We start from the raw sequence: 14,593 nt of genomic DNA, 5'->3' as shown, positions 1-14,593 counted from the left end.
CACTGCTAAGCACATTCACTCTTGAGGCCGCCTCAGCCCCTGACCCTCACCGTTTCCCTGGCAGTCAGTCCTGCGGAGGGGCACTGATCTAAGCAGCTAAGGCTCAGCTGGACTGCTTAGAAAACAACTTTAATGGCTCAAACTCTTTTGTCTTGAGTCTAGTAGTCCAGGGCACAGATGAGGGCCACCCCACGCTTTATCCAGTGTCGCTGGGGCTGGTCGGAGGGGATCTCCACAGCAATGATGTAGTTGGTGGAATGGCCTGTGGTTGATAGTGTTCCTAGAGCAGGCAAGAAGTGGGGAGGGTTAAGTTGTCTGCCACAAGAGCAGAAACGGAAAAGGCAATGGACTCAGCAGACTGAGCTGGGGACAAGCAGGGGTCCTGACCCAAGAGAAAAATCTGCCTGGTGAATGGGTCTGGCTAAGGCTTAGGTCTGCCCAGGGTTATTGTGCCGACAAGTGAGGACAGCAGTGGGAGAGTTGATGGCACTGCTCTTTTCCTTCTTGGACCCAGCCCTGGCTCCGCCTCTCCCCCAAGCCTTAGTTACCCCCCTAAAACTTCTTTGGCAGGCTGGGGCTCCCAGGACCCGGGTGGGTCTGCTGAGGGAGGCAAGAGGATGGTGAGCTCAGGGGCCACTTCCCACAGACTGAGCCCAAGCCCTGGGTATTCCCCTGCCTGCTGGTGGTCCAGCTCTGTCCTGGCCCGGTCACTGTCAGGAGTGCTGACTGGCCTCTGTGGCCCAAATCTGGGCCCTCACCTGTGGCGTATGCTCCCCCCCACCCCACCCCGGGCCCGTACCGGCTCGGGTCAGCGTCTTGTAGATGGGGCACAGGTAGAAGTCCTGGTCCTGGATCTTGCGGTTGGGTGTAGGCAGGAGCCAGATGACAGCCATTTCTGTGTATAGCTCCTTGGGCCGAGATTCGGCCAGCTGGAAGGCCTCAGGGTCCCAGCGGGCCCCTTCCAGGAACAGTCCATGGATGTAGCACCCCTCTTTGGGCCTTTTCTTGAGCTCTGACACCGACTGGCGCATTACCTGTGGTGGGCACACAGACAGGCCCCCACATGCATGAACACTTGGAATCTGGGTTAGGATTTGGGTCCTGAGGCACGAACTCCCTCCTGAGAGCCTTGCCTGCCCACCCATCACCCACCACTTTAGCTGGTGTCCTACTCCTAGGGATTTTCGTGGGGCTCATGGCCTCTTCTGGCTTGGCTCTCCCTGCTCCCCAAACCCTACTTGGGGCTCCCAACTGGCAGTCAGCTGTGGCCTTGGCACCCTTCCTGCCTGGGCCATACCCTGGCCTGACCCTGGCTGTGTGCAAACCTTGAAATCAAACGAGATGGTGTCGATGGAGATAACAGACTTGCGGGCAAAGTTCTGCAGTGTTCCTGTCAGGAAGGCCTGGGGGAAGAAGAAGCCACTGATCCAGAAGACGGCTGGGATGCCCCCTTGGATCCAGGTCTGCAGGAAGTCCAAGCGTTGCATCAGGTCCATGACCCATGAGGACAGTGGCTTGAGCGAGGGGTAGGCCTTAGCTTTCCAGAGCTCAGGCACAGTGTTGTTGTACAGGCTGGTAGCCATCAGCTCCAGCTGTGAGGACATCACCACCAGCCCTTTGAGTGCCTTGAGCAGGTCTCGCAGCGTCTGTGTGATCACCTGCAGCAGCCGGTTATACCTATAGGACCAGTGGCAAGGAAGCAGACAGTGGTCGGGGCCATGTGGCAGTATCTGAAATTTCCCCAGTTGTAAGCCATCGACTGAAAAACAATGGCAGAACATGGGGGCTAAGAGCATAGAGCTGGGTCGGGCAGCCTGGGTACCCATCTCAGCTCTGGTTCTTAGCAAATGTGTAATGCTTTTGGGCCTTGGTTTACTCATCTGTAAAGTGGGAACGATACAATGTGGCTGAGTTAGAGGGTGGGCTTCTAGCACTTGGCATGGCACCTGGCCCGTAGTAGCTGTGCTGTCATTTTTCTACAGCCCAGTGGCATCATAACCCAGGACTGGGGGTGGCAGGAGGATTACCGAATGACCTCCTGTACTAGCACTGTGTTCATTGACTCCTCATACAGCACCGGGTACTTGGCTATCACCAACTGCAAGTTGATGGGCTCAGGAGTCTGGAGCAGAATACTGTTGGCCACATCCTCCACTATCTGTGGGGGCAAAGGGACACAGGAAGTCAGGGCCAGCCCCTTAATTCTTGCAGGATTCTATATGCAAGGAGTCCCTTCCCCCAGGGGAGCAGGCAGGATAATGAGTGGGAGACTGGCCCTGCCCAACCCGTGGCTCCTTTCCCCTGCTGCCACCTACCTCCTCCCGGCCCTGGCCACCCATGGAGGACGATTTGGGCTGCAGCTGGATGATGGCACCGAGCAGGGCATAGGTCTCATTCTGGGCGAAGGTGATGTTGGCGTTGTCATGCAGGCCAAAGATCTCAGGCATGTCATTGAGAGGGAGGCCCTTGATGTAGGAGACGTAACCCTGGAGGGTGGGAGAGCCGCCGCTGCAGCCGGTGGAGGGCGCTCCAGTGGATCACAGCTCCTACCTGTCTCCCCTCATTGTAATCCTTACGCATTTCCCTCTCCTTAGGGCCGCGTGGCTTCTGAGGCACTGTGTGGGTGGCCTTTGCTTCCCTCCCAGCCCTCTTCTTGCAGCCGTCTGCTCCCTGCTCCTTCATTTGGCTGCTCAAATCAGTCGTGCCTCCCTCCTTATTTGATGACCTGTACTCTGAACACCCAGCCCAGCCCTGGCCGGCTCCTCACACCTCTTAGCTGAAGCACCATTTCCTCTGGGAGCCCTCCCTGCCTGCAGAACCTGGGCCAGCCTATGACCTTGGAGGAGCTGCCCCTGCCTCCACTGGGTAATTACACTCAGGCAGTGACTGAGAGGCCAGAGTTCACCTCTCCCCACACAGCCCGAGCTCCAGGGGGCAGGGACTGGGTCCACCCCCCTCACCGTGCTGTCTTTGTGGGGTGGAGTAATCCATGAAAAGGAGCTTGCTGCCCAGGTGTTCATGGCACCCCAGAAGCCCAGCCTGGCAAGCTGCCAGCCCTTGGGGTATGCTCACGTTGAGGTCGTAGGTAGGCTGGATCTGGTGGTAGATGCCTGACGCGCTGTAGCTGTGCTCGTGGAAGAGCACAGACGGGCTGTAGTAGTCTTCCAGGATGTTCATGACGCAGCGACGGTCCCAGTCGTCAGTGACGCGGCCTCCGTAGTTGATCTCCCCGGCCGTGTACTTGAGGACCTACAGGGTGGGTAGGTGAGGGCCCCCACAAGCACCCAGCGCCACCCTCCCTGGCCCCAGCCTGTCCTCGGCCCACCTTGTATGGGATGTCATCATACTCGTCCAGGAACATCTTGAGTTGGCTGATACAGATGCGCAGGTCCCCATCTGTGAACTCATAGGGGATGTTGAAGCCCAGGGGCCCAAACTTGCGGCGCTCCAGCGCATTCCCATGGAACAGGCACAGGGACAGCAGCAGGGACTTGAACTCCATCACCTGCGAGAGGCAGTGGGGGCAGGGGAGTGAGGGGCGGGGCTGGGTCTGGAGCACGTAGGGTGGGCATGCACCCAGTGCCCTTCACCTTGCGGCAGGAGTTGAGGAAGTCGTCGCTGAGGCTGCTGTAGGACTTGAGCAGGTTGGCCTTGACACCGCGTGGTGGCTCAATGGTCATCTTGGAGCCGTTCTGCAGGATGGACACTGGGAACTTGCTGCTGGGCAGGCTGGTGAGCCACAGGCGGAAGTCCCGGTGCACCTGGCGGCCACGCTCCATGTGAGCACCGAGACTGCCCCACACCAGGTTCCCTCCCACCAGGAACCTGGGCCACCTGTAGTCTGACCCGGCTGCTCAGACCACTGATTAAGAATATGGGCTTTGGCAAGTCCCAGGATCGTCAGTCGTGGGTGAACTTGGGCATGTCACTTCACCAGTGGTAACGGTAATTAGGGGAGCCACTTAGAAGATGAATCTAGCTGAGGCCTGTTTCATATGTCACTTCCTGAGTGCTCACTGTGTGCCCAGCTGGGCTGAGTGCTCTGTGGGACAATCTCATTAAGCCTCGTCAGTCCTGGATGGATGTGTTAGTAGTCCCTTCAGCAAAGGAGGTCTTTGGATATGTGGCAGGCAGGGCAGTGCACCTTATCAGGATTAATGTGCTCAATGAGGCGCTCCAGGGCTGGCATCCAGCTGGGTGCCAGGTGGCAGTTCTGGAAGAAGACCCACTTGCCCCTCTCTATGGAGCTGCGCATCATGGCTTCTGCCCGAGGGCCCTGTGGGGCAGAAGTGCTGAGTGGTGAGGCGCCAACTGGCCCAACCCCCAGGGCCCCACCCCTGCCCACCCTGTCCTTACCTGGCCCTGGCCCAGAGAAATGGCAGAGAGCTTCTTGGAGAACTTCATCTCTTCAGCAAACTTGTAGAGGTCAGCAGCGGGGTCAGTGCCAGGCGACAGCACAAAGATGAGGGGTGTGGTGGAGCTGGAGTCTTTGAACACCACTGACAGGTTAGCTGTCTGCAAGTCAGGGAGAGATGCTGAGTCACCTGGGGCTGAGGAAGGGCAGGGACCAGGGCAAGGCAGGGGGTCCTGGGGCTTCTAGAGAGCTTTCAGAGAAGCTTCCTGGTGGGGCCCGGAGCCTCCCAGAGTCTTTGGAGGGCATGACTATGAGTTCCACCCTGACCATGGCTGCAAAATGGTCTGTGAAGGTGTAGCCAGTCCCCTGGGACCCATAGGTGGGGATAGGTCCAGGGCACTGGCTGATGGCACTTGCCTGGGGCTCAATGAAGCGTGGTTCCAGGTTGGTGGCCACGAAATCCTGCATGGCATTGGTAACCTTGTCCCCACGCAGGCAGCGGAGAACCAGCAGCTTCTGGAACTGGTCCAGGTACTCATCCCAGATGCCAGGCAAGGGCTCCCTGCAACAGCGCCCATGTCTCCCTGAGAGCTGACCTGTGAGGGGGCACTGGCCCCAGGGACTCTGCCGGCTGGATGGCCAGGGAGAGTGGAGTGCCTGGAGGGTACATGGCTGGGAGCACAGAAAAGATGTGGCCACAGCTGCAGGGCAGCCCTGGGTGGCTCCTCAGAGAAAGCTCCTTGCAGGTCTGTTCCTGGGGTCTCACCCCTCCTTGGGCCCACCCTGCGAGGCCCTGGGGCGCAGCTCACCGGTGAGGCTCGGGGCTGTCAAAGATGGCCTGGAATTCTGAGAGGTGCTCTGTGAAGTCATGGGCGAAGTCTGAGAAGGCTGGCAGGTTTGAGAGTGCCAGGATATCTCGCCAGGCCCGGTCTGACAGCCAGTCAGGTGCTGGGTTTTCAGTCACGACCTGGATAGAACCTCCAGACAGGAGGTAGCGCCACTCACTCTGGCAAGGGACAGGGGGAGACTAGTGCCCGGGCCTTGTGACCAGCCTCTGGCACCCCACCCAGCAATGCCTCCCCTGCCACCCCTCAGCCAGAGAAATGGGGTTCTCCCTGGGGGAGGCAGTCGGACAGGTCTGGATTAATGTCCTCACTCCACATTTTCCTGTCTGGGTGTCCTTGGGCAAAAGATGTGACCTCTGAGCTTCAGTTTCCTCACTTTGGGAAGTAGGAAGAATTAGAATTCTAGCTGCTCCACAAAGGGTTTGTGGGAGTTTGAGAGTGTACCCGTTAGCCTGGCACCTGGCACACAGTGAGGGCTCAAGCTGGAGTGGCTGTAACACTCACACTCTTGGATGTGATTTCCGACACGCTGTGGGGCTCATGAGAGCGTGAGTGGGGAGGCTCGGGACGGTCCCTGCTCGCCAGCACACCCATGGCTCTGAGAAAGCTGTGCTCACAGAGCAGCTTGAGCCACAATGAACCTAAGGTCTCCTGGCTGTTGGGAGCAAGGAGCTGTTTCCTGAGGTCTCTGCCCCCTTGTTCTTGCTGTGCCCTGAGGCCCAGCCTTCCCTTTCCTTTCACCCTGTTCTCCCAGGCCCTGCCACAGGCTCCCTCCTCAGGCCATCTGTCCCGAGTCACTGGCCCACCCAGTTCCCTCTCGGCTCATGTACCTGATCTATCTTGGCCTCATTCATCATGATGCGGGCACACAGCAGGAAGGCAAACATCAGCTTGTGCTTCTCAAAGAGGCTACGGCAGACGTTGCTGTAGAGGTTGTAGGTCAGGTGGCGGTTGATGTTGGCAATGCGCTTCTTCAGGTTGTCTGCAGGGCAGGGAGGGGATGGCAAGTGCATGGGGGGAGGTGAGGGAAGCAAGATGCCCGGGGTTCAGCCTAGCCCAGCCAGTCTGCCCTGCAGCCAGAGGGATGGTGTGGGCATCCCCTTGGGGCCTGTGGAATTCCTCGTAGAGGGGCTCTGAGGAGGGTCAGGAGGGGTGTGCGTGTTGTTATGTTTGATATGAGAGTATGTGCAAGTGAACGTGGACATGATTTTACATGTATGTGCCCACTGTGGAGATGTGGCCACGTGTATCACATCTGTTTCAGGGTGGGAGCCTGGCATTTGTGTCACCGTGTGCACATATGCCAGGACTACCTGCCCTCTCTGAGTTGGCGATGCCCGAGAGGAAGATGTTGAGAAACCACTCCAGGGAGTACTGGTACATGGGGTCCACGTTGGCCAGGTCAGACACACAGAAGAAAAGGATCTGGGTGCGGACGGCCACAGGTATGTACTCCATTCGCGTGAGGTCAATGTCCTTCTCTGTCTGCTCTGCGATCCTGACTTTGGCCTGGAGGTACAGCAGGGGAGTGGTGGTCAGGCCCAGCTAGACTGGCAAAGAGCAGCAGGCAGAGGTGGGTGGGGACAGGGGTCGGGCCTAGGGCTAGAGGTAGGAGTCGGTAGGCCGGGGCAGGCAGTTGCTGACCTGAATCTCAGCAGCCTTCATCTTGGAAGCCTCCAGAACCTTGATGAGCTCCATGTCATCCACAGGGTTGCCTTCAGAGGAGCTGAGCCTGTATAGGATCTGGTCTTCAATGTCCTTCAGCTCCTGGCGCATCTTGGCATTACTGACAATCAGCTGGTTCTTAGCTTCTTCCAGGTCCGGCCTCTCCTCAGCCACTACTTGGCCCAGAAGCTGGTCCTCTAGACCACTGCCAGGGGCAGGGGACACCATGTCAGCAACACCTGGTAGACCCCAGAGGGCCAGCCTTGAGCCTGCTCACCTATCTACCTGTGGCCCCAGGGCTCCAAGAGCCCAGCATCCCTGCCAGTGTCAGCCCGGGAGGCCTAACCTCTGTCTCAGGCTGCAGGGCTAATGCAGAGCCTGTCTGCAAAGTGACCAGTTCTCAGTGAGACCTGGGTGGCAACCTGGAATCCCAGCAGGGGTCTTTGAAAAACTTCCTGGGCAGGAGGGGGTTGGATGACTGGTAGGGATCTGCCTTAAGGGCGTTTTCACAACCATGTCTGTGGAGAGGTTCGTAGTAACCACTGACATGGAGGCCTGAGCATGGAGCAGGCCTGTGGGCTCTGTGTAGGTGGCCAGCAAAAACCACAGTGCCTGGGCTCATGGCAGCAAAGCAGGAAGCAGGGCTTGGGTACAGGGAGCCAGAGTGTGCCTGAGTCAGGACTCCAGGACAGCTCTGGGGGTGAGTGCACAAGGGGCTGGCAGGGGCTGAGCCACAGGGGAAGGGTACCTGGACAAGATGGGGCTAGCACTGACCAGGGAGGCTGAGGGGTCCTGACCAAGGATCAAGGGCTCTTAATCTTGGGGGTGGGGGTTCTTAGCTGGGAGTGGTGGCAAGTAAGGGGAGCTGGTGGAGGTGCCAGGAAGGCCTGGAATGCTAGAGTGCCTTGGAAAAAGCCAGTGGAGCCTCTGGGAGAGACCCATTGAGTCTCAGCCTGCGGGTGGGAGCGAGGCAGCCAGGCAGAGCTGATGCTCGGTGTCCGGGGTCTGGGGGCTTACCTGGGCGACAGAGTGAAGTTGATGAGAGTGAGTTTAGTGGAGATCTCAGGCGTGTAGTGTGGGTTGGGCAGCTTGGTGGTAATATACATCCTGAAGTCCTCATGGTAGGGGATCACCGTGTCCCCCAGCTTCAGCACTGTGTTCCCCTGCTGCTTGTATGTCTACATACAGTGGGTGGGATGGGCAAGCACCATGGCCAGGGCTTCACCAGTGAGGCAGGGAAGGGGCTGCTCCCTCCCCTGTCCAGATCGACAGTCTGCCCCCACTCCCTTGCTGCTGCAGGCCCACCTGCTTGAGCAGCACAGGCTCCAGGGCCGGGTCCAGCTCCTCGCCCACGTTCTCCAGAAGGCAGGGCTTGCCGAAGCGGATGGCATTCTCCATGCTGCGCAGGAAGTCTCGGTCACTCAGCTTGAATACATCCAGTCCACTGTCCTTCTCCTGTAGGCACAGGGGGCTAGTGGGGGCTGTGGGGGCTGAGAGCCAGGCTGAACCCCCGCTATTGACCCTGCGCTTGCTAAGCCCGGCTGTGTGGGGCAGTGGCACCATGCATGGGCTCACCATGTTCTTGATCCATTTGTTGGCCTGGCTCTGAGGGTCAATGAAGTGAGTCCAGCGCTGGGAATACTGGTTGATGACCCCATTCTCCACTGACAGTGTGTCATTGGGGAGGCCAGCGATCTGTGGGGCACCAGGGGCCAGACTGGGTCAGGGCTCTCACATAAGCAAGGTCAGCTGGGGCATCAGCTACTCCCAGCTTTGTGCTTGGTGATCTCTTCCTTCTTATTATGTCCCCTTCGAGGTGGGGACAGGAGATAGTGTGCACAGCCATCAGCCCACAGGACCCCATACTCTCTCCTGCTTCTAGGCTGGCTCCCAACACCCTCCTTTCTCTGGGGCTCTCTGCCTTCATGACTACGGAGTCCTCACTCAGTCAGACCATCTCCCCAGAGCCCACATGCCATCGATGTCCTGGCCTATGCTCACCCTTGGCTTCTGCCCATAGCCTCCTGGTTTTCTCCCTGGGCCAACTTTACCTGTCCTTCTAGCTCAGATCTGCAGACTTCCTTAACCTCACTCTGGATGCTGCTCCCCTACCCCAGTCCACTCTTACAAGCACCCCTTGAATTCTCTGCCCACAGTTAGCTAGATCTGTGCCACACTGCGTTCAGCTCTCTCCTCTCCTACACACACCCTTTCGCTGGGCCCAGGCAGGTTCAGGGGAGGCATCTCTGAGCAGTCCCAGGAAAGAGGGTGGGAGGGAAGCAGGAGGCTCCTGGCCCAGCCCAGTCACGCCAGCCCCCTGGGTGGGTACCTGCCATGAGCGGATCTTCACGGGGTTTCCCAGTGTCCCGATTAGCGTGGGCTCAGAAGTGTGTGGGACCTTGTGTCTTGTGAGCTGCTTGACCCAGTGGTCATAGAGTACTGTGCGATACTGGCCCTGGGGAGATGCCAGACTCAGGACCATCCCACCATGACCCGTGTGATGCCCTCCCACCTCCCTTTGCACACCCTCCCCCCCCCCCCCCCCCGCCAGTGCTCAGCCATTGTACACAGACGCAGAGCTCAGATGTGAAGTGAGACACCCGCACTCAGGTCCCACTCTGGGTGACTTCCTTGGCCCCTTTTCTGTGAAATAGGGGCAATCAGGTCCCACTCTGGGTGACTTCCTTGGCCCCTTTTCTGTGAAATAGGGGCAATGACAAGAACTCCCACCTGTCAGGGAGACTGTGAGGGTTAAAAAACATGCACCCAGCAAGCATGGAATTGCGAGCTCCTATCTCCCACTAGAAAACCAGCCCTGCCAGGGAGGGGTTCTGGCTGTTTCATGCACTGCCTTATCCCCTGTGCCTGGAAGAGCACCAGGCTCAGACGGGGCACCTGAGGAGCGCTCGTTGAATGAGTAAGTGCAGAAGGAGTGGCCCTCCAGGCTGCCCCTTGTGGAGTGAGGCCTCAAGGTGGGGCCTGTTTGGGGAGGTGAGGCTGTCCCAGGCAGGGTCAGAAGGTTACTTACTGTGAAGGGGCCCAGGTAGGCCACGAAGCCAGCAGCCAGCAGCACGTCACCAGAGATGTTATCAAGCGTATGCTCCAGGTTCTCCACTGTCTCCTGCCAGCGTACCTTCTCGTCGGACAGCCCGTTGATGAGCTGCAGGGGCAGCCCCATGGGGTGGGCTGTGGTTGGCCGGGCGGGGGGCTGGGGAGGGTGCGCAGGGCCTTCCCCCGACCCAGGCCCCCCCAGCCCAGAGGCCCTCCCTACGGGGATGTGCGCACCTTGTCTGCGCGGCCCAGCCGCTGCTCACACTGCTCGCACTTCAGCTCCAGTTCCTCCTTCTTGGTGATGCATTCCCGGTACTTGGTCTGCATCGTGGCGATGCCATCCTCCACCTCGCGCAGGCGCTGCTTGGCCTCCTCCAGGATCCTCTGTGTCACCTCCAGGTCGTCCTGGGCCTCCCGCAGGGCTTGCTGCCAGCAGAGGGCCCAGGGCTAACTTGTGGCAGGGGCTCTCCCCCTGGGGGCTCTTCCTCCCCTGCCCCCCAGCCGTACCCAGCCCTCACCCGCTTGGGCTCCACTGCCTTGGCCACAAAGTGGTACTTATGCATGGCGCGCACCCACTGGCAGATGGAGGTGCAGGCCTTGGACACCTTGGCGATGGCGGCTGGCTGGAACTCCTCGTTGTCAATGTAAGGCTGGATGGCTTTGATCACTGCCTCCCCAATGTTGTCCTAGGGGAGGGGAACTGTGGGCATCAGGGGGTGCTTTGCAGGGAGGAAGTGATGGTGGGCCCTGCTAAGGAACACCTTGCTCCTGCTCTGAGTCCCATGTCCCATGTAGGCTTCAGCACAAGTGTCTTCCTTTGGGAATAATCATGGCCCAGAAAGGCTGGTCGGAAGGGGAACTTCTGTGTTCCAGGATTTCAGATAATACAATCAGAGACTTTGTCCTCGAGAAACCACGCAGGCTTGAGGTCTGATGATATGCAAGCCCCGTTTAAAATTCATTTAGCAACAAGAGCTATTTCCTGACAGGTGTGGACATGAGTGAGTGATTCTGACGCCCAACCAGGGTCATGTTCAGGGTATTAATCCTCATCCTGAGAGCTCACCACACCCCCAACGTTCCTGTCCCACCGTGGAAGAGTCCAACCCTGTAGTTTAGGATGAGCCCAGGAATCTGCATGGTTCATGAGCTCCCAGGGTTCAGAGCCTGGGACCAGGCAGGGGAGCCTGAGCACTGGCTGTGAGTGCTCCTGATTTGGGTTTAATTAGGCCTGTGGGGACTCTGGTTTCTAGATTGATGGAAGAGGAGGAGGAAGGATGGGGAAGTCTATAGGGAGTCTAGCGGCCTATTGGCCATTGTCTCCACCCTCCCAGTGCAGCCTGGAGTGTCCGGGGCCTGATACTGACACATGGTGGTGGGGGGTGGCCCGTGTGCACAGGCAGTTGTCCCCTACCCAATTACTAGGCTGAAGAGGGTCCCCCAAGAGAGTAGTGGGCTCCAGGCTCATCTAACCATGAAGCCACCTACCGAGAGAGAAAACGGGCATGGACACTAAGAGCCCCAGATAGACAGCAGACAGAGAAACCCAGAGACAGACAGGAAAAGCTGAGCCTCAGCTGAGGCTGAGGGAAAGGCGATGGTTGCACAGACAGTGAAGGTCTAGGCCAAGGCCATGGGGGTCTCAGGGAGGAAAAGGCACAAGAGGGGATCTCCAGGCTACAGAGCTTTGGAGTGACTATGGGTGACATCTTATGGGGACAGGAGCCTGCCTGTCACCCCTGTGGCCACAGGGCTGTGTGTGTTATAAGCAGAGGGAGATAGGACAGAGAATCCTACACTGTGGGGGTGTTGGCTCCCCTCCTTGCTTCCCTGCCTTACCCACTGTCCAGCCTGCACCTGGCATGCTCACCTTGTCAAACTTGAAAAGGCTATCAAGGAAGCGGCCAGGATCCTGCAGCAGCCCCTTGCCGGGCTCCCAGTAGTCGTCCACCTTGGAGCCAGGCTTCTCTCCAGGCACCTTCTTGGGCTTGATGCCCTTCATGATGCACACAGCCTCTATGACCAGCTTCACACCTGGGGGTGGCCGCTGCATGGCCCGCACCTACAGGTCAGGCCAAGAGTGGGAGAGACCCATCAATGCCTGGATTCCCCCAGGGCAGGGACAGCTGTCAGATAAGGTGGACCTCACCTACCCAGTTCCTACCACCGTTGACAAAATGTGCTCTGAGATATTCCCTAAGGTCTGCCTCAGCCTGTGGCTCCTGCTGCTCCCCCATATACCCAGGCTTGACCATGAGGCTAGAGGCTGGTTTCTTAGGACCGAAAGCCCTCCCCATGTGCTGGCTCAGGGCCTAGGGGCTGGTGCAAGGAGGTAAGGGCAGGCAGCTGGGTTTGAGCCCTATTTCTGCTCACACCTCCCAGCACATGACCCCCAAGGGATGTGGAGAGAGGGGGCCTGGAGCCCAGGGGTGCTAGGCTGGACACCAGGGGGGATTCCAGGGCTGCCTGGCCACCCACCTCAGTCACATCATTCTTGTTGAGATTGCGCAGGCTGGCCAGGGCCGCATCCAGGGCAGGCAGGGCCTCATCCAGGTCCTTCTGGGCGTCATCAGCTATAGCTTGTGCCTTCCTGGCCTTCTCATTGGCCTTGATCTCCTCTGCTTGCACTGAATTTCGGGTCTCCTGGGCAATGGCTGTGTCTACCTGGAGACCAAAGGCAGGGAGGATCCAGCTGGTGGCATGCCAGGGACACATGTGTCCCCACCCCTTTCTCCTCCCTACACACCTCAGTTTCCCTAGGCAGAGGGAAATGAGGGCTGGGATACCCCATTCTCCAAGAGCCCTCTTGGCTATGACAGGCCATGGAGCTCTGGGAATGTAAGAAGCCCATTCCGAGTGTTCACAGTGGGCCTGGATTGGGGCTCTGGGCTTTATGTGCTTGAGCACAACTGCCCACCAGGGAAGGACCCCCTAAGTCCTCAGGGTACCGCCATGCAAGACACAGAAAGGTGCTCCCCCTACCCCCATCATTTTCTTTCCATCTGCTGGCAAACATTTTCAAAACACTGACATTGCAGAGCAGAATGTGACTGCTTCTACCAGAAAGCTGTCATAACGAACATACGAATCTGAGATGTCGGCTGGGAGGACACGGCCCTCGAATTTGGGGATCTCACGAAGACTCAGAGGGAGACTCGGGCAGAGTCCGCACAGCTGCCTGTGGTGGCCTGCCGCTCAGTCTGTGTCATGACTACCACGGCTTGGGCTGCCTCTCTTGCTTTCACCACATCCCCTACCCCGGGGCAGTGCCCAGCATAGAATAGGTTCCAAGCAAACACTTGTTGAATAAACCAATGACTACTGGCTGAGGAAGACAGGCACTGAGAGGCTAAGCAACCTGCAGGGTCAGGCAACTGGCGATCTTGTGGTTGCATGGGGACACCGAACATCCTCAGACACGGTCAGACATCAGGGAAGAGAGCCAAGGAGCACCCCTGACCTTGATCTGCTCCATGGTGAGCATGGTGTCCTTGGCAGCCTCTTCCAGCAGAGGGCGCATCATCTCCAGCTCCTCCTGCATCTTGGCCACATCTTCTGAAGTTCGCAGCAGCTAGGAGATGGGGGATGCAGAGAGGAAATTACGTGTGACAGGGTACCAGAAAGAGAGCCGGGGTATGTGCCTGTGTGGCTCAGTTGGTTGAGGATCTGACTCTTGATCTCAGTTCTGGTCTTGATCCCGGGGTCTTGAGTTCAAGCCCCCTGTTGGGCTCCATGCTAGGCATGAGGCCTACTTGAAAAAAAAAAAAAAAAAAGACAAAAGAAAGAGAGAGTTGGGCCTGGAGGGGCCTGGGGAGAGGTTCCTGCAGGGCCACAGGCCCTCATGCATGAGTGAGAGGCTGTGGCTGGTTGTCCAGTGAACCCTGGAGGAAGGGAGCCGTCCCCTGAATATCTGTGGGGTAACCTGCTTTGGCCTTGCCCTTGTCCAACAGCTTCTGTTCATTTGTTTGTTTGGTAAGGGAGGAAGCCACCCATTTCAACACTGCAGGCTGCTGATGAGAGGGTGGGCTGGGCCTCCCTGGGTCTGGGCTAAGCCAGAGCATGCAGAATCGTGGGCTGTCAGCCATTGCCCACAAAGCCCCACCGTGGCCCACCTTGTCAAGGCCACTCTTCATGCGGTTCTTAGCAGTTTTCAGCTCCTGTTTCTTCTGCCCAATTAGGATGGAGAAAATATTAAGCAGCTCCAGGTAGCTCTTGGGGGTCACATAGTTGTGGCGGGCCAGCTCAGCCAGGTACTCAACACACTTCTTGGCCACCGACTGGTGGATATATACGCAAACCTGAATCTGTGGGGTGGGAAACCACTGATGCCAGCAGCAAAGAAAGGGCACCGGGGTGCCCTCAAAGCCACTGAAGCCTAGTCCCGAGGAGGGGGCCACAGGTAAGAACCTCAATGCCTCTCACACTCACTGTCTCCTATGATCCTCATAGCCTCCAGGGTCAAGGTCACCTATTCTGCAGAAAATCCCACGACCCAGAGAAGTCAAGGGGCTTGTTTAAGTTCACACAACTGTCAAGGGCAGAGCTGTCTTTAAATGGACTCAGGTCTCTCCCAGATCTTTCCCTAGTCACAGCTCCCAAGACCTGCCTCTCCCTGAGAATCCTAAGGTGGGATCCCCCTTCCTTGGAGGCTGGGTCAGGGGAAACAGCGGGCCCAAGG

At 58.1% G+C, this 14,593-nt stretch overlaps 1 protein-coding gene across 4 annotated transcripts in view; it reads right to left on the bottom strand.

Moving 5' to 3' along the window:
• Positions 1-113: 113 nt before the first annotated feature.
• DNAH1 (dynein axonemal heavy chain 1) overlaps positions 114-14,593 on the bottom strand; it is a 76,162-nt gene continuing 61,682 nt past the window's right edge. For 3 of the 4 annotated variants that reach the window (XM_042979085.1, XM_015537467.2, XM_042979084.1), the window contains exons 53-78: positions 14,028-14,219; positions 13,376-13,486; positions 12,394-12,579; positions 11,786-11,977; positions 10,434-10,601; positions 10,150-10,341; positions 9,893-10,024; positions 9,194-9,319; positions 8,440-8,559; positions 8,170-8,319; positions 7,882-8,042; positions 6,844-7,069; positions 6,513-6,708; positions 6,030-6,181; positions 5,164-5,360; positions 4,772-4,916; positions 4,357-4,515; positions 4,145-4,276; positions 3,591-3,761; positions 3,326-3,505; positions 3,073-3,249; positions 2,316-2,486; positions 2,028-2,158; positions 1,326-1,677; positions 800-1,034; positions 114-280 (exon numbers count right to left, since the gene is read on the bottom strand). In XM_042979085.1, coding sequence (XP_042835019.1) covers positions 159-280; positions 800-1,034; positions 1,326-1,677; positions 2,028-2,158; positions 2,316-2,486; positions 3,073-3,249; positions 3,326-3,505; positions 3,591-3,761; positions 4,145-4,276; positions 4,357-4,515; positions 4,772-4,916; positions 5,164-5,360; positions 6,030-6,181; positions 6,513-6,708; positions 6,844-7,069; positions 7,882-8,042; positions 8,170-8,319; positions 8,440-8,559; positions 9,194-9,319; positions 9,893-10,024; positions 10,150-10,341; positions 10,434-10,601; positions 11,786-11,977; positions 12,394-12,579; positions 13,376-13,486; positions 14,028-14,219 — 4,476 coding nt within the window. In that variant the 3' untranslated portion in view covers positions 114-158. Of the gene's footprint in view, positions 281-799; positions 1,035-1,325; positions 1,678-2,027; positions 2,159-2,315; positions 2,487-3,072; positions 3,250-3,325; positions 3,506-3,590; positions 3,762-4,144; positions 4,277-4,356; positions 4,516-4,771; positions 4,917-5,163; positions 5,361-6,029; positions 6,182-6,512; positions 6,709-6,843; positions 7,070-7,881; positions 8,043-8,169; positions 8,320-8,439; positions 8,560-9,193; positions 9,320-9,892; positions 10,025-10,149; positions 10,342-10,433; positions 10,602-11,785; positions 11,978-12,393; positions 12,580-13,375; positions 13,487-14,027; positions 14,220-14,593 lie in introns of those variants that run through there. The other variant, XM_042979086.1, reaches the window with a different exon arrangement.

Source organism: Panthera tigris, chromosome A2, assembly GCF_018350195.1.
Source record: "Panthera tigris isolate Pti1 chromosome A2, P.tigris_Pti1_mat1.1, whole genome shotgun sequence".
Classification (NCBI taxonomy): Eukaryota; Metazoa; Chordata; class Mammalia; order Carnivora; family Felidae; genus Panthera; species Panthera tigris.
The sequence above is the reverse complement of the archived record's forward strand: the minus strand, read 5'-3'. Positions and strand labels throughout refer to the sequence as shown.